Source organism: Dermacentor silvarum, chromosome 3 (assembly GCF_013339745.2).
Source record: "Dermacentor silvarum isolate Dsil-2018 chromosome 3, BIME_Dsil_1.4, whole genome shotgun sequence".
NCBI classification, from domain to species: Eukaryota; Metazoa; Arthropoda; class Arachnida; order Ixodida; family Ixodidae; genus Dermacentor; species Dermacentor silvarum.
This window is the reverse complement of record NC_051156.1, coordinates 110,221,797-110,244,813: the sequence shown is the minus strand read 5'-3', so window position 1 is coordinate 110,244,813 and position 23,017 is coordinate 110,221,797. Positions and strand designations below refer to the sequence as shown.

The 23,017-nt window shown below is 46.0% G+C and overlaps 1 protein-coding gene across 1 annotated transcript; it reads left to right on the top strand.

Moving 5' to 3' along the window:
• Positions 1 to 15,968: 15,968 nt before the first annotated feature.
• On the top strand, positions 15,969 to 22,130 carry LOC119444670 (uncharacterized). The gene is made up of 2 exons (XM_049663521.1): positions 15,969 to 16,125; positions 18,311 to 22,130. Exons 1-2 carry the CDS (start codon positions 16,083 to 16,085, stop codon positions 21,019 to 21,021), a joined length of 2,754 nt encoding a protein of 917 aa, XP_049519478.1. The 5' UTR covers positions 15,969 to 16,082; the 3' UTR covers positions 21,022 to 22,130.
• The last annotated feature ends 887 nt before the right edge of the window (positions 22,131 to 23,017 follow it).

Genomic DNA, 23,017 nt, shown 5'->3' with positions numbered 1-23,017 from the left:
GCGATAATACGTTTATCACAATACGCGTTGCTGGTGCGTTTTGTTGCGCAGTCCTCTCTGCTTGAAACGCGGAAGCACTGTGCCTCACAGGGAGCACACATGTTGTCATATGTGGCTTTATATTGACATCTCTTTTTGCCTGTTGTTTTTGCATGTTCCTTGCTATCTCCGTTCACTGACTGCCATCGAGCAAACTCGGGTAAAACTCGTTGGAACGAGAAAATCCGCGCATCCTGCAGAGAACCCCTGGTACCAGCTTCAACGGAGTCATATACAGATCCGTACTTTCTTTCTTGGTGTAATTCTGCCATCTGCAATGTGATCACGTTAAATGAGACAGACCTACCGGTGTCCAGAGACAAGGAGATGGCTGCGGCGGCTTCGAAAACCGCCATAGCAGGCAAATACCAACTAAACTGGCGCTTCGGCCCTTTGTCGCCCGCGCCGTGCCTGCATTCTCCAGGCAGCGCTTACACCAACATCGGCAGCATAATAATAAAACATTGCGACCACCTACAGGTGCTGAATATGCGGGTCTATACGCAGTAGTTTAGGCCTTAATAATTTTTTGTTGGCTTAAATATGTTGCGCATATAGCCAAATAATGTCAAGGAGACAACAACGGCACAGCTTGCTTTCTACCTAAGCACTAATGCTTTGCTTTCGCTAACCGCTGCTGCACTAATTATTGTAGCGAGAGCTACATTGGCCGCATTCTCGCCGTTTCGCTGTGGTCGGTGGCCGCACCGCGAGCTGAGCCGTTGCCTTGCAACTGCCGCAGCTGGAATAGCCGCTCGCCGCGCCATCTGGCATGACGTCATAGGAGCAGGCGGTGAAACCACGAGCTGAGCCGTTGCTTAGAAACCGCCAGCGTTGCATCGGCGTTACCGGCGTTGTATCGCTGGAGGAGCCGGCGTTCCATCGTATTTAAAAAGGGGCGGCTCGGTGGGATTCTTCGGCACATATGAAAAGTGAGTAGGATAGACTGAAAGAAGCCAGGCGTGTTCGTCGGAACGAATCCAAGAGGAGGCAGCCAGCCGAGGAGAGGGAGGAAGAACGAGCCGCATGCCTCGAGAAGCGTCGTAAGTACCTAGCGGCCGGGCGAGTGCATTCAGATGAGGATGGTTCGTCATCTAGTTGGGCATCTCGTGCCAGGGCTCCGTATCAAGGATAGAATGAAACACCAACCTAAACAATAACATTAACCGTACCTCTCGCTACGCACACCCAGGCGTAACTGAGTTAAGCCACAGCCATTTTTCACTCCCCGTTTGTGGCAGGTGTAATCTTCGGGCTGCTAAGAGGGTACTGGCATACCACTACAATTTACAACGGCAAAACCACGGCTTTCCTCGGGCAGGCGCTCTTGGCTTGCATTGTTAATCGTCCGTTCACAAAGTGAACCTGTTAATCATACAGGCCAGGCTGGTTGAGTATTAGAAAAGTTTCTAATTAGATGGCATCGCACTATTGAGGGTCTAGAGTGATTATAAACGTAGTATTGATAGTTTGCGCCTAGCGGCAAATAAGCGCAGGAATGAGCGTTCTGTTTTTTTACTCCACAAGTGCAGCAACAACCTGAGACGAAGAGGGAGTAATCGCGCCCCGGTTTTATTTCATAAAACAGCCAGCCAGCGAACACGACAACTTTTATTTGAAGACAAGGTCTTCTTTCGCGAACGTCACATGGGTTTGGCGTAAGTGGGGTCTGTGTATGTATGTGTCCGCCCTGCCACAAAAATCCTCATTTAGAGGCTTGAAACGTATAGATATGGAAAAGGTTCCAAATGATACTCGCCAATAAGATGAAATGCGAGAATATTCGGAAATTGAGGAATATGAATGAAAGTAGAAAAAAAAGCAGTAGCCTCTCCCCTGGCGAGAAAATGGGGGTAAGCAAAGCTTCTCGTGTGTTTCTTCGGTTTTCCCCCGAATGAATTGCACTGACGAGTACCACGCTGTGCTCAAACCACGACCGGTCACACGCACTGCAGCTGGCTCTGAAGTTCAGGTTGAGAAAATGGCGTTATAGCCTGGCCATCGCACCGGGGAAGTTGGCGCTTGAATTGCCGAGGCGTGCCCCACCGTTGTCGGGTTCCTGGAGGGCAAGATGACGCTGACGTTTGGTCTCAACATCGCGGTCCCTCAACTCTGAGTCCGTGGTTATTCTCTGACGCTTCGCCTGGTCTTCGCAAGCCCTCACACTAGAATCGGCGCGTCGAGGATGAGATTTTTCCCGAGCGCGTTCATTCTGGATGGATTTCCATCAAATTGCTTCAAAATTGGATGTGTTCGTGACGGTAAGACAATGAATGGTTGAGACAATGGCTGTAAACACGGTCTCTTCATTACGACGGCAGAAGAGAAGTGAAATTCTACGTTGGAATGATTACCGGCAGCGCATCCAGTTGTGGAAGCAGACGACTATGACGAATGCGGGGGCAGTAGCACAAAAATAGTTGGCTACAAGAAGAGTGACTGATGTAATGGGGAATTTTAAGGACCATTGCTGCACAAGTACTGTCTGTGTTGCCGGTCGTTCTCGATGCACGGTCATTCTTCCAGGATAAAAAAATCACTCATCAGCCAGCCTTGTATTGCTATCCAACAAGGAAATTATTTGAATCCTGAAACTTCGGCAAGAGTTAGTACCCCTCGTTACACAGTGACAAAGGGAGTTGCGCCGCTTCCTTGCGTAATAAGTTTCTGGCCTGTTCGCAACACATATCCATTCCAACTCACACTACATTCACACCCAGTCTATCGCCTAAGAAAGGAAAATACGTTAGTGGGAGCATTCTTCAATTAATGAGCGGAAACATGAACGACGGTCTCCACCAACAGCACATATGTTTTGAAGCTGAACATTTCGTGACGATTCACAGAGTAAACGACTGACTGACGATAGTAAATCTTCGCTACAAGCTATCACAGTGTACAGAACATCTATGTTCCAAGCCTTTTGTGCGTAAGAACAAGAAATATACCGAAGATAAACAATCAGATAGTCACAACGATGGTAGCTTTACTGAGTAAGAAATATGATAAGCCGCTTCTTCAAACTGATGGGCGAAAAAAGAAAGAACGCCAAAAGACACTGCTCCTGATTTAATTTAGAAACGCAAAGTTTACACAGCTTGGAAAGGATCTTTAGACTTGCTTCCAGTATAAGCACCGTATACGGTGATCGCACTGTTTGGAGAAGGCGTGGTCACCTCCTAAAGCGCTTAGATGTCCTCTGAAAGTGTGGTCGACGCTTCGAATCGTCCGCCCAGCCACCGTCTACAATATCCGCTGAAACAGAGGTTTGCTGGGTCACACAGGATATTGCGCACATCCACTGTAAACATGGAGGCAGCAGAGGAAGCTTAGGCAAGCAATGGACGCGTCAACTCGCAATCCAACATGGCTCTGCCCACGGGATCGCCGAGAAAAGGTTCTGTAGCAGGGATGCACAACGAACGATTCGTTGGCTGCATTTGGCCACCGAGATGATTTTTAGCGGCCTGCGGTCACGTTCTGCCCGAATAGTGTTGGCACTCTGCTGATGAGAAATGTGACCTGTAGAACAAACAATATCTTTAACTTAGTGCGCGATGGCAACAAAGCAGCTCAGAGCAGAAAATAAAACCTGTTGCCGGAACCCTGCTGATGTTCAAGGCAAGCGTTCATGCACGTAAACTTTTGGTTTCGGTCTTCTAGATGATAGTTTTTTGGTTGAACGTGTGTCAAAGTGCATCCGTCTTGTGCGCAGAGAATCTTTTTCCGTACCGATGGAGTGCAACGTTGGACGCCACTACGAGACAAAGTACTCTGATGGATTCGGCGTTCTTTCCGACGCTGACAAAAAGACGGAGGCCACAAATTCAACGCGGAAGTTGCTTATGGAGCAGGGTACTTTTAAGAAAGAATGCATCTGAGGCAACTATGAGGGTGCCCTTCCGAATATCTAAGCCAATAGCACTTTCAACTCGGCCGTTCACTGATGGAGACGTCATAGAGGAGTGTCTTATGATGGGCAGCGAAATAATGTGCCTGATCAAGAAAGTGATTTTTTCTAGATCAGAACTTATCAGAATGACGGTCCAGAGACGTGTGCATGATATTACAGAAATTTTTGCCAAGCAATTAAAGGCACGCCGCAACAGGTTCGGTTATAGATCGCTAGCTTTGGACGAGTCCACAGACATCGACGACACAGCTCAGCTGCTTATTTTCATACGAGAGCTGAATTATGGCTTATATGTTACCCAGGAACTTGCAGAGCTGAGTTTATTGCACGAACAAATAACAGGAAGTCAAAAGTAAGCAACAGGAATTCAAACACCTTGCCGAGAGACCCAACCATCTGTGGGAAAAGCTCGCAGGGGCCTGCACATGTAGAGCCCGACTATGGATGGGAAGAGAAACCTACCCATTTCATTGCTCGAGTCATGCAGTGGTGTAGAATTTCAGAAGTCCCACTGCAGGCTGCACCAGGGAGCGCTGTGTACCAAGGTTATGAAATTAGAAGCATGTGATGAGTATTGTGACGTCAGACATCAACCTCGTACGTTTTCACGGGTTGAAGCATACAAGATTATTAGCAGGAAGTAGAAAGCGACCAAGCGGATGTCACCTATCCCTTTGAAGCCCACAGGATAAGGCGTGGGAATGTTTAGAATCGCTTCGTGGCACTCGAAGACATTATTCGTCTATCATATGTCGAAAGCTGTGAGAAACTAATAATGTTTCTCATGTGCAAACTAATGGTTTCTCATGTGCATTGCAGAGCTGGAAGACGACGAGTAGCTTTGGGACCAATCATTTCTCGCGGATATAACAGGCCATCGTCATAGGCTCAACACATCCATGGAGAGAGTATCATCTCATTACGGGCATGGTGAGTGCCAACTTGAGCTTCTTCACATCGCAGCTCACTATGCGGGAACATGGCGCGCTTTTCTACCCACCAGAAATTATTTACTACTAGCGAGAAGCAGAGGTCTGTAAGTGCCACCTACGCGCAATATGTCGAAACGGTTCTGGCAGAGTTACAACTGCGGTCCAAGTCACTTGAAAACCAGAATCAGCAGTGCCATTCGTTTCGCGACCCGTTAACCGTGACGCCGGAAGGCTGAGACTCCAAAGTGCCGCTAGAGGTATTCGACCTGCAGTGTTTGCCAGAGTTAAATGCATCGCACCGGGAGCAGCCCCTCCTTCGGTTTTATAAGAACCTTGATAACAAGAAGTAAGGAAATCTGGTTAACAGTGCCTTGTAACTAGCATCTCCCTTTGGAAGTACGTATGTACGTCTGTGAGCAGATTTTTTTCTTTGATTACTCTTAACTGCAACCCTCTTCGGGCTTTAACATTACAAGACGTGCTGAAGACTGCAATGAGTCCGATGACACCAAATATCGAAAGCTTTTCCGCAAACAAAATATGTAATGTATCCCATTAAAGTGCAGCCCTCGCGGCTGCCAGAGAAGTTGGTTTTGACCCTTCCTTTTAAATAGTTGTGCATGCCTGGTGTATATAGAGTGCTTGTTGCGCTGACCTTAACAGGAAGCTATAGAATAGGACCAACTCCGATTCGCCCAGTTCAAATAAAAGCAAAACACAGAAATGCATTGATGAAACAAGGGCTGGACCGTTAGAATAAAATATCTGCATTTGACAGAGAAATGGTACTTCTACTGACACTAAGAAGCAGAAAATTATGTTTGAACATGAACTTTTTGACATACACTGCTGTGAATGAGTAAGTTTCTTTAAAGAAGGAACCTTGAAGAAAACAATATTTCGCCACAACATATAAACATCGCAGTTCCTGTAAACTGCATCTGTGAGACAATCGAACGCTAACAAATTTGTTGTGCAAGTTTATAGATTACGTAAACACTTACAATGTCAAGGAGAGGTTCGAAAAAGTCTTACCCGCAAATCAGTTCTGTAATACGATAATTTATTCCCCTGTATGTGTGTAATTAGCTTCAGTTTACATGTTTGGCTTTATTGCAGTGTGTTATTGCTATTGGCTTTTAATGCTGAGTTACGGCGTTATTAACTTCACAATGCAGTAGCTCTTCCAATTTTGCGATTTTCAAGGATGTTAGAAAAAAAATGACAGCTGAAATTAAACGTACGTTTCTCGCTGACACTAGATTTTACCTTTTTATTTTATCTGCACCAAATTCAATGATATTTTTTACATTCCATACATAGACAAACGATTTCTCCATTCTCATGTGTTTAGGTCAGAAGCTCCCAAGCAAAAGTTTCCTGTTACGTGACCTTTCCTAAATGTTCCCTCACAGCATAACGCTGCAGGATGACTCTTCTGTTGAACAATTCGCGTATGAATCTTTCTGTAAACCGCACTTATTATGTGTGTTATTGCGTTTCTGACTTACGAATGTGCAGATTTTATTTAAAGCGACATGCTGAGGCGTTTCGCTCTATGTAGGTGCCGTTTACGATATGGCTACTGTGCAAAATAAACTTGTGACCACTGACTTAATCTACCATACCATGAAAGTGCAAGGACCATTGTAAACTGCCTACATAATAATATCAATAGCGGGGAGTACTATAAATATTGATGCAATACAGGCCTACGGGTTTCCTTTTGGTATTACAGGAAATGCTGGCTAAGATAGTTTAGAAGAGCACGGTGGCGCTACTCGACTTCAGCTAGTCCAGAGAAGATGATGGCATTCGGAGCAAACACGAGAAGAACAAATCACATTTATCTCATATGTCATCAAAACGAATAATAAGGGGTCTGTGTACACTATTGGTCCCTGTATTTGGAATGAATACTTATTCTATCGAGAGCGGCCGATTCAGCTGAGCGACTGGCAGTGAAATAAAGCTGCAAAGTTAGAGAATTTCTCTACCATACATAAATGTTGTAGGAAACATTTATGTAGGTGTATATCTACAGCTGTGTATATCTACAAATATACACAGCTGCATAGCTTCAAAAACTGTTACCAAGAAAATCGGAAAATAAGTTATAAGGAAGCCTGCCAGAAAAGGTGATACAATATTTCCAATGCTCCTCACTCTATTCCTGAAAAAATACATCCTAGTTCAGTATTTATAATCACCAAGTGTAAAGAGAAACGCGGGAAGTACGACGTATAAGCTTGACAAATAAAGGGTCTAAAGAGAACAATACTACTTGCCAATCCCACGCACTGTTGAAATCAATGTGATGTGGAACATTTATCAGGTATCTGGCTAATATGTTGCGCATAACAGACAGATACGTTTAGGTGTTCCGCAAAGCGATACAAGGCTATCTCAAGTGTTTGAGTCAATTGAGTAGTTGTCTGTGTGAATTGCGAGCGTACGTGTGTGCAACGATTGCAGCACAATGACTACCATGTTGAAGACGACCGTATGGCAACAACGGCATGATTTCTAGGAAGGCCGTTTGAGGCGAGATTACGACATAGTGATTGTTGGGTTCTACATAAGCAATCGACAAGCGTAAGCGAAAGAAACATGCTATGTTACGTCATAAGCGACTACATGTTATACAATCATACGTACCTATGAACGTTTCATGTGGTTTAAGTGAAAACGACGATGGCATACACTCCGACAAAGAAATGTTAAAACATGGTTCACTTGGACGATCATAAAGTTGGTACAGCGTCGCATAATTCCTACGTAGTGTAAGCTGCTACGATGGGTGCACTGGGGAAAGTGGGCCGGTACCGTAACTAGTGCAGTCTCACACGTCTCCTCAAAGCGCGAGTCGTCACAAGAAAACAACATGAGAAGTAGCAGGGGCCGACTGTTTCAAAGAGCTGGCGGGCTTTGGAGCGACATAACTATGCGTGTGAGTTGTATCCTATTTTCGCATTGTGAAACTGCATTTCTCATTGCAACACCAAGCGATTATGAACCGTAAGCCCATGTATAAATATCTCGTTGTTGTACTGGTACTAATTCACCACTGTATAGAGCTCTTCACTGTGATGATCAGGGAGATAACGTTTCAAAACGAGTCAAGCAAATGCCAATGAAACCAACGACAAATTATTTTCTCTTCAAACTGCATATCGGAACGCAGCCAGTCAAAACATGGCTGCAGGATAAAGGCTTCTCTGTGGCGTGGACAATCAATTTCATCCTCTGGAAAAAAGCCGGACAGAATAGAACACGAATTCATGGATTGCTGGGAGGCAGTTCTTTTATTGCGAAGTACGTCAATGAACACTTCAAAAAGAACTTCCCATAAGACCTCACGGAAGTACATTCTTAACTGTAAAAACGAAGACGGCGTCCCACACCACATGTTCCTGGCCCTCTGCCTTCAAGGCCACTGGAAAAACAGAGTGCAAGTACCTCATGCTGACGTTGACACATGGTATGCAAAAAAAAATTATTGAAAGCATTGCATATATCCTTCAGGCCTGCATATCCCAACCTACGCCCGCCACACTGGCTTGTCGCATTCGAAGAACTTCCATGTTTACGGAAGTCTTACGTCCGCGTTTTGTTTTAATTATTGATGTGGGTGCGCGTTCTTGAAGAAAGTCGACTGAACGAAAATATTACTGTCATTTCGAATCTATAGCAATGATGTTGTACAGGCAATGAAGAAAAACAAAGTGATCGTGACATAATGGGTAGAGCACCTGGCTTCTGCGCTCGATGACAGAGGTTCTAATCCATCATCGGTCACGCATTAGTTCTTTTTTCTATAGTAAAGCTAAGCGAGGCAGGAGCCTACATACCTACATACCTACCTGCTGCGAAGTGCCAGTGGTAAGGTGAAAAATGCTTCGCATTAGAAACAACTTGAGCTGTATTAGTAAATTAACTTTGTACAATAGCAAGAAAGCATCTCTTACCATGAACGGAAGTTATTACATGCTCCAAAAAATACAAAACGAGAGACGATTGGCAACGGCACTTTGAATTTAGCACCCCTGTTCACCACATGACGTCATCTATTATGACGGCTTGTGTTCGGTCAAAGTTAAATTTTATGAGCAGAAATGCGACTAAATTGCGTAACGTGCGAAGATGGACTACAGTCAAATACTTCTTTTACGAAGCTCTTAGGACCTCCTAAATCCTTCATCATACGGGCCACTTCCTTGCACATTGGAAAACAATGTGTTCATTTAGTCTGAATTCAAAATATTCCCCCAGTGCATAAAGCCTAATTTTATTCTGCACAGTTCGTTTGATGAGCTCTGCATGACAGCGAGTTTAACGGCATGTTCAGTGGCAAAATCCGCGAGTCAGGATTGGTAAAGCTGCAGATCGTCGATCAGGTTCCTCGTAAAAATTCGTTGATAGTCTGCAGACCTTTCTGCTTTCGTCGACCTTCCCCTCTATCTCACCCTTGATAGCATCGATGATGTTGGCGAGCAGATCATCATGTTGATTGAAAGTAGACAGAGGGGTGGGGGGCGTACCATAGCTACTGCGGTGATCGTACCTTCCCGCATGATGGCGCTTCTAACATGTACCGTAACAGACATAGTTAGCGGTAGAACGCAGATAGAGAAGTTTTGAGGAAGAGAAAAAGGTTAAGGAGGTGTATACCAAATTAGGCGGGGCGATGAAGTTAGAAAATTTGCAGACGCAAGTTGGAATCAGCTAGCGCAAGACAGGGGTAATTGCATGGAGAGGCCTTCGTCCTGCAGTGGGCATAAATATAGGCTGATGATGATGATACGAAATTATAGAATGAAAAGCATGTATAGCATACCTGATCAACTCAAGCATGCTAGTTGACTACTTTGTCAGCACCCCGTTTAAAAGGGGGCGCCAATAAATCTTGTTCATCATCAGCAGCTATAGCTCTGTGGCGGCTACTGAATAAAGTGGCGACGCCTGTACGTGCGTTAATTGTAAAGCACCAAGTCGGCCCTCGGTAACACCTATATGCCGTAGTTGTACAGGCGAACTTGTAGTGGTATTCGCTGCAGCGACATTCACAATGCACTTGGCAGATGGGAATTTGGCCGTGACATGCGAACTCTTTGTTATACAGGTCATATAGTTGTAGAGATGTTCGTTGTAAACGCGCAGCCCTGTAAATTGAACAAACTAAGTTTCTAGAGCATTTAATGCACCACAATGGCCCAAATGCAAGATAAACCTTTGAAATCAGTTACGTCAAATTGATGCATCTGCGCTGGGGTCTGAGGGCGAAATTTACGATTTGGAAGTTCGGCCTGTATTTTCTCCTATAATGATCAAGCTTTTGCCACGACCATTACCGAATCAGAGTTTTGAGAGCATAGTGCATGAACATAAACTAATTTAGTGTCTCTCATAGACATCAGTTTATTATGCAAAAAATAAAATTGTATTGCTCTGGTGACAGAGCGGAAGGTAATGTTCAAAATCAGTCTCATTAAGAGATCGAAAAATAATATTGTTGCGGGTGAGATGGGTTTATTTACGAGATGATCGAGGGGGCGCAGAGACGAGATCGCAGGCAGTCGGGCATTGCTCTACACCGCGTGCACTTCTTCCATCTCCTCTTCTTCGGCTCCTCCGCACAGCGTAACACCTTCCTCCAGCGCAGACGAAGCTCGCCGAGCGAGTTAAGGAACTACGTGGTTGGTGGCGCTTGATTCGGGAACCCCATGATGGCAGGGCTGCAGGCGGGCCACATGAACGCCTTGTGTGTTCCGCGATCGGCGATTATTAGGGGTCCGTTTTGCTATGACGTAGTTGACGTCACTTAATTGGTTGAGTATCACGAATGGACCGCTGTACGTTGCGTTAAACTTGCGATTCAAGCCTCTATTCCGCAGGGTGTCCATAGTAAAACGCGATCGCCCGAAGCGAAAGTGACAGGTATATGCCAGGCGTCATAGCGTGCCTTGGTTGAAACTTGCGAGGAGATGGTTCTTAGGCGAGCAAGCCGAAGCGCTTCTTCGGTACGACACAATATCTGTGCAATGTATGTGTCGTTGGTCAGTGTGAACGGCGAAATTGTATCCAAGAAAGTTTGGGGACTGCGAACGTACAACAGATAGAAGGGGCATACCCGGTTACTTCATGCTTGGTTGTATTGTATGCGTACGTGACGAAGGGCAGAGCAGCATCCCAATTCTTGTGATCAGCTGAGACGTAGAGTGGCAACATGTTGGTGAGAGTACGATTCATCCGTTCGGTCAGGCCATTGGTTTGTGTATGATATGGTGTTGAATGGTGATAAGTAGAACCGCAAAGGTGCTGCAGATCTTCAACAACGTCGGCGGTGAATTGCCGTCCGTGGTCACTTATAACTACACGTGGAGCGCCATGGCGTAGGATGAGAGAATGAAGCAGGAAGCACGACACGTCGGCGGCTGTAGCAGAGGTAAGCGCCGCCGTCTCAGTATAGCGTGTCAAGTAGTCGACGCACACAATAATACAGCGACGGCCGGTAGAGCTCTTGGGAAAGGGGCCGAGCAAATCGATACCAATTTTTCAAATGGTGAAGTATGGGGTTTCACTGGTTTCAAAAAGCCTGCAGGAGGCGACGCCGGCTTCTTAGGACATTGACAACCTTGACAACTGGCAATGTACTTTCTTGTGCTCTTCCAAAGCTTCGGCCAATAAAAGCGCTGGCGTAATCGATGAAGCGTCTCGTTAAAGCTGAGGTGACTCGACCTGATGTCGTCATTCATGGCGCGAAGAATCGCAGTACGCAGGCGTTCAGGAACGCCTAGGAGCAACGAAGCGCCGTCAGCAGAGTAATTCTTTTTATAAAGCAGGCCGTCACACAGCGTGAACGGCGTGGTCTGACCTGACGTGCGGGCAGCCTCCAATAGGGGTATCAGTATAGGTTCGCGATGTTCACATTTAAAGGTATTGATGTCAGCAAACTCGGTAATACTACTGGCAAGGTAGTCGTCGAAGTCGTCGTCGTTAGCGTTGGTGACAAGCAGTCGGCATCGGTATAACACTGACCGCTCTTGTAGGCGACAGAAAAGTTGCATTCTTGAAGGCGTAATGTCCAGAAGGATCCCGCAGTCCAACAAGCCAACAAAGGGAATGATGATCCGTGACTATCTTGAAATGGCGACCGTACAGATATGGCCGAAATTTCTTAATGGCGAAGACCAGGCATTCCAACTCGGTCACTGTGTAATTTCGCTCCGCTCGCGTCAGTGGCCGACTTGCGTACGCAACGACGTGCTGGCGCCCATGGTGAAGTAGAACGAGGACGGCGCCAACGCCTACACCGAATTGGCGAATAGGCGTCGCTTGGCCCGTGCTTATGCGGTGCTGCGTGCGCGAGTCAGGAAGCGAAATTGGACGCTCCTCTTGCGTGAAATCGAATACTGACGAGTAGCGGACGAGCACCCTTTGCAATTCTTCCCGCTCTGAAGTGGACAGCGACTTGTTCGTCTCATGCGGTAGAACTGCAAGATGTAGTCACGATTTGCTGCGCTCACGTCAAGAGAAGCGTCAACGGCAGCAATACTGATAGTCGCTTTTGAGTCAAAGGTGGCCAGCTTCAGTATAGTCGGCAGTAAAACTTGTTGCATAGACTTGTTCACAGTCCACACGTGAGTACGACCATCTAAGAATTCTCTAATGGATCGAGGAACCAGAATATTGTTCTTAAACATGGTAGGAAAGTATGGCTCAATTAAACCACGACACCAATGCGGAGGGTCATGCGTGGAAGTCACTAGAACAAATGCCGCTGTCTGAGCCGGTAAAGGTACATCATGGGACACGGAAAATACTTCCTGCTTTTGCACGTCAGATACTTCTGGTAATGGTGTTATCACGTGATTTCGATGAGAAATTTCACCAGCCCCACAATCTAACAATGCACCACATTCACGAAGAAAGTCAATCCCAAGGAAGATGTTGTGAGTGGTGTGTTCCAAAACAATAAATTCGGTTGGAAAATCTTGTCAACCAACACTCACTATAGACGGTTTCATGCTCGCGATAACAGCAGCGAGCGTGCCGTCCCAAAGAAAGTTCCGGTCACGTGCCTTATCAGTCTGCTATGTTTTAAGGCATGGTTGCTTCTTTGCCAGTTACATTCAGCAGCTACGTCAGCGGGCAAAACCCGAAGCCGTGCAGGGCCTATGTTTGTAATCAGTGAAGAGGTCTATAGCAGAGCGAACACCTACGGGCCGCAGGGTTTCACCTCCAACTTCACGAAAAGTAGTCTTTCGATCCCACGCGAACATAACCTCGTCTCCAAGACGATTTTTAAACGAAGCACTCATTACTGAAACTGTAGCACCGGTATCCACTAAGCCATCAGTATTTAAACCATCAACAAAGACACACTTTGTTTTTGAGCAAGGCGACAGGCGGAGGACTACGTGATCGTCCCGCGACCTCACCTCCATCGGTCGCACCAGCTAGTTTCCCAGCTGGGATGGTGCGGAAGTGAGCGACGGCGAGGCGATGGCGAGCGGCGAAAGCCGGTCGGAGGTGGAGTAAGACTGCGGTCAGAAGCCAGAGACTCACACCGGGATAAATGTTCGCGCGGATGTCGTCGAAGAGGCACAGCGGTCTGTCACGGTGCCCTGTAGCCCCCTCCAGATTGATAATCGGGGAAGCCGACACTTGCTGCTGCCGCCTGCGACAATACCTGGGTTGTCATAAAGTAGGGTCTGAGGCTGGCTGTATTTGGGAGAAAGGCGTTGGGGTGGTGCAGCCTGGCGGCGTTCGAAGTTAGGTGAAGGATGCCGGAACTCCGCCGGGTTGACGCGGACGCGGTCATCACGCAAGGGTCGATTTTCGCTGTCCGTTTGCAGTTGGTAAAGTACCGGCTGTGCAGGACAGCTTTCATCTAGCGTGCATTGCTGGTATTCGCGTGGTGCGTCTCTTCCTCCACCTTATGCTTGAAAGTGAGAGAGTTCTTTAATGAGTTGACGTGCTAACAGAGAGATGTCGTGGGAGGTAGAGATGTCCAAGCTTGCGACAGTGGTCAGGTTGTCAAGTCTTCCAAACTTTGGCAGTACTCGTCGCGTCTTCATAGCCTCAAAAGCACGGCAGTGACGTCTTAGATCTGAAGGGGTACGCAGGTCTTCCTTTGAAATAAGAAAATTGTAGACATCTTCAGCGATGCCCCTCAGGAGATGTCCAACCTTATCTTCATCCGACATGCCTGTCTTCACAATTCTGCACAGTTTCAATACTTCACCAGAAGTATTGCACAACTTACTTTCAACTTATATGCACAAGTTGTGCATGTTTCACCGGGCCACTGTGCTGTTCGCGCAAGCGAATTCTCAGCTTTCTTTCTTTTTGAAAATGAGTGCCCGGAGCAGCACTTGATTTCCTCAGCGAACCTTTCCCTCGTAGTCATCGTGCTCTCGTTGTTATCGAACCAGAGAAGGGCGGTTCCGGTGGGAAAGAAAACGACGTTAGCAAGTCGCGCCGTAGAGTTCCAGCCATTGTGACTGCTTATCAGTTGATTATACTCCAGACAGTCGTCGACATCCTCATCAGCTTTACCGTAAAAGGTGCGCGGTTCTTTCTGAGGGATCCAGCAGATGCCTTGCCTGGGGCGCTCACTATCGTCTTGCATGCTTGTGTCATGGCTGCCGCCAGCTGCTTGCGGTTCGTTCATGTCCGTATCTTCAGGTGGTAGTCCGACCAAGCGCCGGCTTCGTCGGAGGGTGCGGAGAAGAAGGTTGTCCAGAGCGATTAGCCAGCACCGTGCACCAAAGTTGTTGCGGGTGAGATGGGTTTGTTTACAAGATGATCGAGAGGGCGTAGAGACCAGATCGCAGGCAGTCAGGCATTTCTCTACACCGCGTGCACTTCTTCTATCTCCTCTTCTTCGGCGCCGCCGCACAGCGTAACAATATCAGCTTAGCGGAGTAGTTACCGAAACGGAAATATGAGACAGAAATATTCAGACAATAAAAATTTAATTGTAGTGCTTGTCACAGCCGTACTCAAGTAGCTTACGACATTCCTGAGACGAAACGCAGGCAATCATGCTATTTTACCTGTGCTTGCTTATAGAGCTGGAAGACGAAAGTAACAAAATAACTTTAAAGAAAGATAACTACGGTACAACAAACGACGAAGAGGAAAATTACGTCATAAAGACAGGAAGATGACACAGTAGTTCACAGGAGAAAAAGTGCAGCTGGCATTAAGGTTCAGACTATGACAGCTGATTGAATTTGGGCAATTGAGGTATTCTGTGAAGCAGATAACCAGCGGTTTGTTAGAGTAACAATAAAATGAGGGCAAATGGAAGAGAAATGTCGCCATGGACAGCAAAGGTCGTACTACTGTGTTGAGAAAATAAGAACTCAAGAAATAGGATGGATGGGCCAGCATGGAAAAGAGGGGTAATTGCAGATCGCTTAGAGAGAATCCGTCATCCTACAATGCGTTTAAAATAAAGTGATGAATGGATGTCAACGACTAAAATGTCAACGTGCTAGAATGGGTACCTCGTACAGGTGACGTCGCTGAGTATCCAATTTGTCATCGCGGCAGCAGCAAGTGGAACTTTGTTCAATAAAAAAATTATAGTATTATCTGCGACTCGAATCTCCCGTGAAGTATTCCCACATATTTTGTAAACATTAAGTGTGGGAAAACCAGACACGCATCATCGTGACGTATAGTGGAGCTCTCTCGGCCGTAGACTCCTTGTGATGCAGCCGTAGGTTAATGTCAAGGCTTTCCTATAGGCGGTTGAAGACCTAGAAGCTGACCTTTTGCGAGCCTCGCCCCAGGGCGAGAACCTACGGCATGGCGCAGAGGACTGCCGCTGACGTACCATAGCAAGTAGAAGATCGGTTACCTGTTCGTCAAAAGACAAAAGAATGCATGACAATGGAGGCAACGCTTTACCCACGCAAAGACAGATTGTGGACATCTTTCTGAAAATTATTTCTTTGTTCTATCACAAAAAGAGGAGGGGGATGGGCACTCTGTCACAAGACTCGACGCATTTCGGATCTTGTTCTTTTCTTCGAAGATGAAGGACAATACGGTCCCAAAATTGTCGGCGAAGAACTGCAAGGCCAGTCTGTGTCTACATGGCGCGTGCGAGCAACAGCGACCCATAAGGGCTTGCGCTCGCGTTCTGGCTCAGTCAGAAGACAGACCGTAGGCAGAGGCGGGTCATGGCTTCTTTCCCTTGGTGCCTAGTGTTTCTGGCTGTGTTAGGTAAGTGTTATTAAATCGGAAAATTGCTCAAAATGCGTTCATTGTTAACTGTAGGGATAGAATTACAAGCATTACTGTTTTCTTGATTTCATAGAATATTTCTGCGGTGTGAATGCAACACCACTTAACAGCATTCCCATCATTAGTTAATAATTTCTTCGCCCAAGATAACGTGCTTGGGGTTAAGTAAATTCAACAGACTTTTAAAGGTATAAGTGAAATAGAGAATAACGGCAAACAGAAGGAGAATTGACATTCGACTGAGGACTTGAGCACGAAAGTCGGTTTCGCTGACTGCTTCGCATTGACGCCTGCACTTGCAACGTATGACTTCAGTGTGGCGGTAATAACAGTGCCGAAACGAAGAAAAAAAAGAACAGAATATTGCGAGGCAATTTCTCTCACAGGCGAAGGTGCATTCATTACAAAACTATGTGAGTAACTTTAGAAACGCTTTGCTTGAATATTGCTAGGCTTTAGGACGCTTCTAAGTGCTACTAAAGGAAAGCTTTATATGTCGCCCAAGGTGGCAGCGGCGTGACGGAGCGTCGTTTCTAGGGTACTTAGCCGGTCGTTCATAAGAATACTTAGTTTTTATAGTATTGCTACAGAATATTTTAAACCTTTTATTTTAACCGGCGAAAGTTCATACGCTAACCTTTGTTCACAAATCTCCTTTCAATGAATTCATCATAATTTCCGTTATCACGGATTTAATACAGCAAGCACGGAAATATGTGGCTCTTCTTCCCTTATTCAGAACGGCGTGATTTGATCACGCCACCGTAGTCTTTTGTGTGGTACATTGGGTGGTCCGGCCACTGGTCTGCAATTAGCGGCGGATGATAAAAATAAATATACATACACTTTATAATTGCACAAGTACCTCATTGAGAACACTGATCGACGTAATTACTGCCACACACCCATTTTTATCAGGTATTATAAACCATTACATTTATTCCGACTTCAGAACCTTGGGATACTTCGGTGGATACATTCTGACCTAACGTCTCTGGCCTAAACTCTGACAGCGCAGCTAGCAATATGTAATATCATTGTGAACAGCACGAACCTCTATCGGCATGACACAAATAAACATGTCATTCATATGCATTTCTGTACAGTAACGTCTACAATTTTCGGGGTCTGTAAAATTGTGGATGCAGTCGCAGTACTTATGTTTGCGAAATGAAATATAATTATTCCCTACTGTAGAGATGTTAACCTGAATTGTGACTAAGATGCTACTGCAGTTGCGCTGCAGCTCATCACATACACATCCAATGAGTCTACATATTGGTCATTGTGAATGGCGCTGATGCGTTTTATTGACCGGTAGTTAGTATTAGATGTGAAGCGCCCTACAGTGTCCTGTAAAAACTGTAGATCTTCCATAATATCCAAAGAACTATCTTGGGTTGGCTAGATGATGGTGGGTATTTCTTAAGTTATAATTGGGATGAATTGGTGTTATCAGTTTTCGTTGAGTGCTACTAGCCAGTAGCAGTCCACTCTCTTACTATGTGGGTCGCTCAATCAGTAACGTGTGTGAAAATTTTGGAATCGCACTTTGTACTCATGCAACGACTTGCAGAAGTGTGATAACTAGTACAGCCCGAACTGTGCCGTAGTTCATAGCAAAGAGACGTTTTACTAGGCGTAACGAAGAATTTTATCACCTGCAGTATGTGCTGGTTTGTGTAATGTAATTTATTAAAGAAATAATTTCAGTGCAGTGTCTTCATGCATTACATACCCTTACCAAGTTAAGCTACAGAAATTTTAAAAATAAGGTGTATTTCAAGTGCATCACGCAAAAACGGTCGGCTGTCTTGGCTATGCATCTTTCCAAGGAAATAACTGCACCCGCATAAGTTAAATGCATTAGTTTAAAGTTTTCAAGTATTATAACTAAAAAATAAATTTGAAACAATTTTTGAGTGGCATTTAGTAACAAAAATCCTACTGACATGTAGCATACATGCGTAATTCCTCAAGCAAAATACAAGGCTATTGTTTTGAACATCTAAAACTTGCATCTTGGTGGCAGATTCTAGCTTCAAGATTTTTTCTAGTATCGTGTCCAAATGACAGGCTCTGCTATCTAAAGCATAAGTGAAAGTGACCCAAAGGTTGTGTGGCCATTCACTGCCTTTCTGAAAGACCTTGTTCTTCTTTGCAGCGCGAACTGTGCACACCACCAGTTCCTTCGATGGTCCCGGAGTTGAAGGATTCACCAAGACTGTACATGCTACAAAAACAGTTTCACATTCCGATGGTGACGAAGGCATGGTAAAAACAGTGAACGCAGCGGCCGTGAAGACTTTGACCGGCGGGAGCACGACGAAGACGATAGCCACAGTTACCAAAACTCTACCCGATGACATTGACCCGTTTTCGATCCAGCCAAGCCTTCCATCGGGCGGAAGCACAAATGGTGGCTTGATATCTACTGTTGGTCAAACGGAAGGATCTCGCGTTGCAGTCGAGGGAGGAGCAACACACCATGTGGCTAAAGGTGGTGCCACAACTATTACCAAAACGAAGGTTACTACCACCAAGAGCGTCAACTTAGTGGGTCACACCGGTGCAGCCGGCACTCATCCAGGTGGTCTGAATGCTGGCACGAGCGTTACCTTACCTACGCTCGGCACCGGGGGCATAACTACTCTTCCCGGAGCTCCGGGTGGCCCTGGAGTGTCGACAACCATCGGGGTGCATAGAGCCACAATTCCCGGCGCCTCCATTTTAGGTAGTAGCAACGTCCCACCAGTCCTAGCGCCTTTCCCTTCACAGGGAGCACCTGTTCGTCTGAGCAATGCCCCTGCGTCCTCTGCACAGACTTCTAGAACTACCCACAGTGCCTCGAGAATTAGTACTCGATTGAACCTGTTACATTCGGGTACTAGAATGCCCCATCACGGCGCTCCGGCAGTCGGCGTTACAGGAAGCGGTGTAGAGGTCGAAGTGCCTGGATATACTGCAGGACTTGGACGAAAGTGGAAATGGGTACTCGGACGCAAAACTGGAATTTTCCCTCCGTACATTCAAGCTGTCGATCCCGATATCTTGTACCATAAACTTGGCTACCCTAATCCGCAGCTCCCAGTCCTCCCAGAATCCTTACAGAAAATTCTTAACACTCTTCCCCTTCGTCCTGTGGGTAGTGCAATGTATGGGTATCCAGGATCTACAAGGATGACTGATATAATTCGAAGGCTCACAAGAATCGCAGTCTTAAGAAATCTTTTGTCGAGCAATAAATTTTCACAGGGATCCAACACAAGCAAAATACTCACCAGTCTCCTCACCAGTGAAACCTCATCTCCTCTAGGAGGGTCTCCGTTAGAGCGTCTTCTACTCCAAAGCGACTCATCATCGTCCACTCAACCAGGGCAATTGAGTAGTTTGTTCTCACTTCTGGGAAGTGACCCTTACGGATTCCCTTTCAGCAGTCCTAACGCTGCAACTTTTGCTGCTCCTTACGGCAGCTTTTACGGAGGTCCGTATGGTATGACTTATGGTAGCCCATGGCCTGTTTATCCCAGTGGCCCGATTCCAGGAAGTTCATGGCCATACTACCCTGGTAGTCCTCTAGTACCTTTTGCTTCATACGGCACAGGGTCAGGAATATACCCTGCATCTTCTTTCGCTCCTTATGGCATTTCTTCAAGCCCGTCATACCCAGGTTTTCCTGGTTACGGTGGAAGTTCCTCGAGCAGAAGCATACTGAGTACTCTTATTGGAGTTAATAGCGGAAAAACGGGTGTCCGTTACGTTCAATCACCAGACGGCACGCTTTTGCCAGTTAGTGACCCTCTGTCAAGTAGCATTTCTACATATACTAATGCTAGGCACTCTGACTTCTCAATTTCGGACTTTCTTGCACATCCTCGTCAATACACATTAACACCTGACGGACAGCTTGTGCACAAAAACGATGTGGTACTGCACGAAGGACGACTGCCTTCACTGTTAAGCGACCCAAGCAATCCATTGTACCCCCTCTTAAAGAGTACTTCTGCATCAAAAACTGTGCTCGGCAGATTATTAAGATCTCGTAGGACACACCCGTCCCTTTTATTGAAATTGTTCGGTAAGAGACCAAGCTCGTCAATATATAATACTATTCTAAAGCAGATCATATTTAATAGACGACCAGCCGGAATATTTGGTTCATCAATAAATAGCATGGAGTCAGATGAAAGTGGACCAGATGGGGCCACAAGAATGATTTCGTTGCTCCGCAATGCCATCAGCAATCCAAACGATATTGCCGCACAATATTTAGCTGGAATAGCCGGAATAAGCCCAGAATCAATCGGGCTTTCCGGAAATAGCAGAACACCTTTGGACTCCACCGTAAAGACACTGGCATTCCTTCGCGGGCTCCGCCAACCAACAGAAAGTAGTGCCTACGACACACTTACCCACCTTTTGCTAGGATCGCAGGAACCACAAAGCAGTATGAGGTCGCATTTACCCTTGGCTACTTCAGGGGCTATTAGTCCGTTTGACCGATATAGCACTTTTTCGGAAAGTCAATCACCATCAGACGAAACTCCGAGCTTCCTAAAGGAAATTGCTGACGCCATGGTCCCCGCAGGCGGACCGCGAAAGACAACAGTGGGAACAAAAGAAACAGTGGTAACAAAAACTGTAACTCATCCACGCATATATGCTTCAGCCTTGACACGTCATCCAACCTCAGAAACGCACTTAACATCAAGTACTTTTTCCTCCGGTGAACAACCGTTATCATCTTCAATTACACCTTCTGCATCAGGGGTACCAAGTTACGGAGCAGAGGGTCCAATCATTATCGTCACCAACACTACTAGGGCTAAGAAATGTGCCAGGAGTACCGAGTGGCACGCAACTTCCTTTATATAGCACAACTTCCCTTCATCCACTGTTCACCAGTGGTACTCGAGTAACTTCCACTCCAGGAGTATTCGTTAACGGCCAGTTTGCCTCTTCATCCAATAGCCTTTTGGGAAGCAATCTCGGCCAAACAGGGTTAATGGTACCTTTCTCTACCGGTTCTTACACAACTGCCATTCCGGTCTCTACTGGTTTTGTATCAAGCGCAACCTCTTCGCATCCATATTTAATGGGAGGTTCTACAATAGGCGGGCACCCACACTATGTTGTCGAAGGTCATGAAGCACCTGGAACACGTTGGCAGCTAAAAGTGTGGCGTCATCATCCAGGCGTATCAGCGATTGTTCCGGGACTGTCTGTCGGTACTACTAGCCCAATAGGCGTCCAACGTGGAGCTTTCGGCTTCACTTCGTACGTTCCGAGCTCTCCATCAATTGGACTTGTGGGGTCTTCTGGCCTAAGTGGTATACCCATGATGGGAGGCAGCAGTTCACAGTATTTTGTTCATGCTCCTGATGGAAGCGTCCTTCTATCTCGCCAGCCTGGTAGCGCCGGTAGCACGATAGTCAACTCGCTGCCAGTAAACCAGGAGACAAGCATGTTTATGTCCGGGACTCGTTCAATTAGAGGAACCACCTCCGGTGCCGGCATTTCTGCAACTGGCGGCATCCGGACGAGCCCTGTGAGTAGCACCAGCACGACCAAGTACGAGTACACCTCATATGGCAGTGGCAGCGGAAATTCAGGTCTTTCTTCTGGCATCAGCAGAGGTGCAACTTCAAGCCTAGAAGGGGCCTCCGGAAATAGTGCGTCATCGTTTACCAGCAGCAGTGGGGACAATGACATGTCCCAAAGTGTCCTCTCACAGACCAAGCTTAAGCGATAGACAATGTTCTAAGTAGAGCCGTCAAATGACTACTATTTTATGAAGGCGAATAAGAAAAATGACTGCACAGGAAACACATTTGACCACTGTGCAATAATGCGCAGTGGTGGTAATGCTCACTGGAGATAATTTCTGTGAATGTATTTACATAGAACAGCATTGTGATTCGTTTACGGCTTCGTGAACAATGTTTTATGTAGGGACCGTGAGAAATAAAGGTTTCGTAGAAGGTCATTGTCCGCTTTGTGTTATTTGCTTAATCACACCACTTCTTATATATAGATAACGACGGTAAGCAATTTTTAATAGAGAAAATAAGTCACTGGATAATTTGGCACAAGAAAAAAAATATTCTTTTAAACACTGGAGCAGGTACATTAGCTTTGATGATAAGGCTGTGTCAGGCTTTTTCTTTTTCTTTTTTAATGATAGCTCGCATAAGTTGCCTAACATGCTATTCTACGGTAAAAAAACTGTACGCAGAACTGAGGTATAAAATTATATTTATACCTCAGCCCGGGTCCTATAGGTTTTTCAAACGGAAGGCGATTTAAACATTCATACCCTAAATACGTTTCGTCATCCCTATATTGCTGAGAAGCAGCGATTTTCTCAAATACGGGCCAGTATACCTCCACCTCATAAGTAAAGCTTAGATGAAAACTTTTGCATTGTGCTCCCTTTTTCCTAAGTGTTATTAGGACCTTGTGGACTTAGTTTTGATTGTTACGAAAGATAAATAGTGTTATTACAGTCTAGGTTGCAAATATACGCTTTGTCTCGCGCCCACCGTACACAGTGTAGACAACACATACTCGTTGCTAAACGCCAAGTTAGACGCAACAGACCCAAGCCTCAATGCATCACTCACGCCAAATGACGACCTAAAATGGAAGTGTTTACGGGCAATCTTCTGGTGTAAATCCGAGAGCTGGTGAGAGAAGACCACCAACAATGCTTTGGCAGACCTTCAACAAAATGAAGAAGCGCAAACCTGAACGGAAACACCAGCGCAATGCAGCAAACAATGTCAGGTTTCAGCGGCGGGTAACAACATGCCTGCAAGCGCCTCTCCCGAAAGTCTCCCATTCTCTCGGTTCCGAGACAGGCACCTTGTTG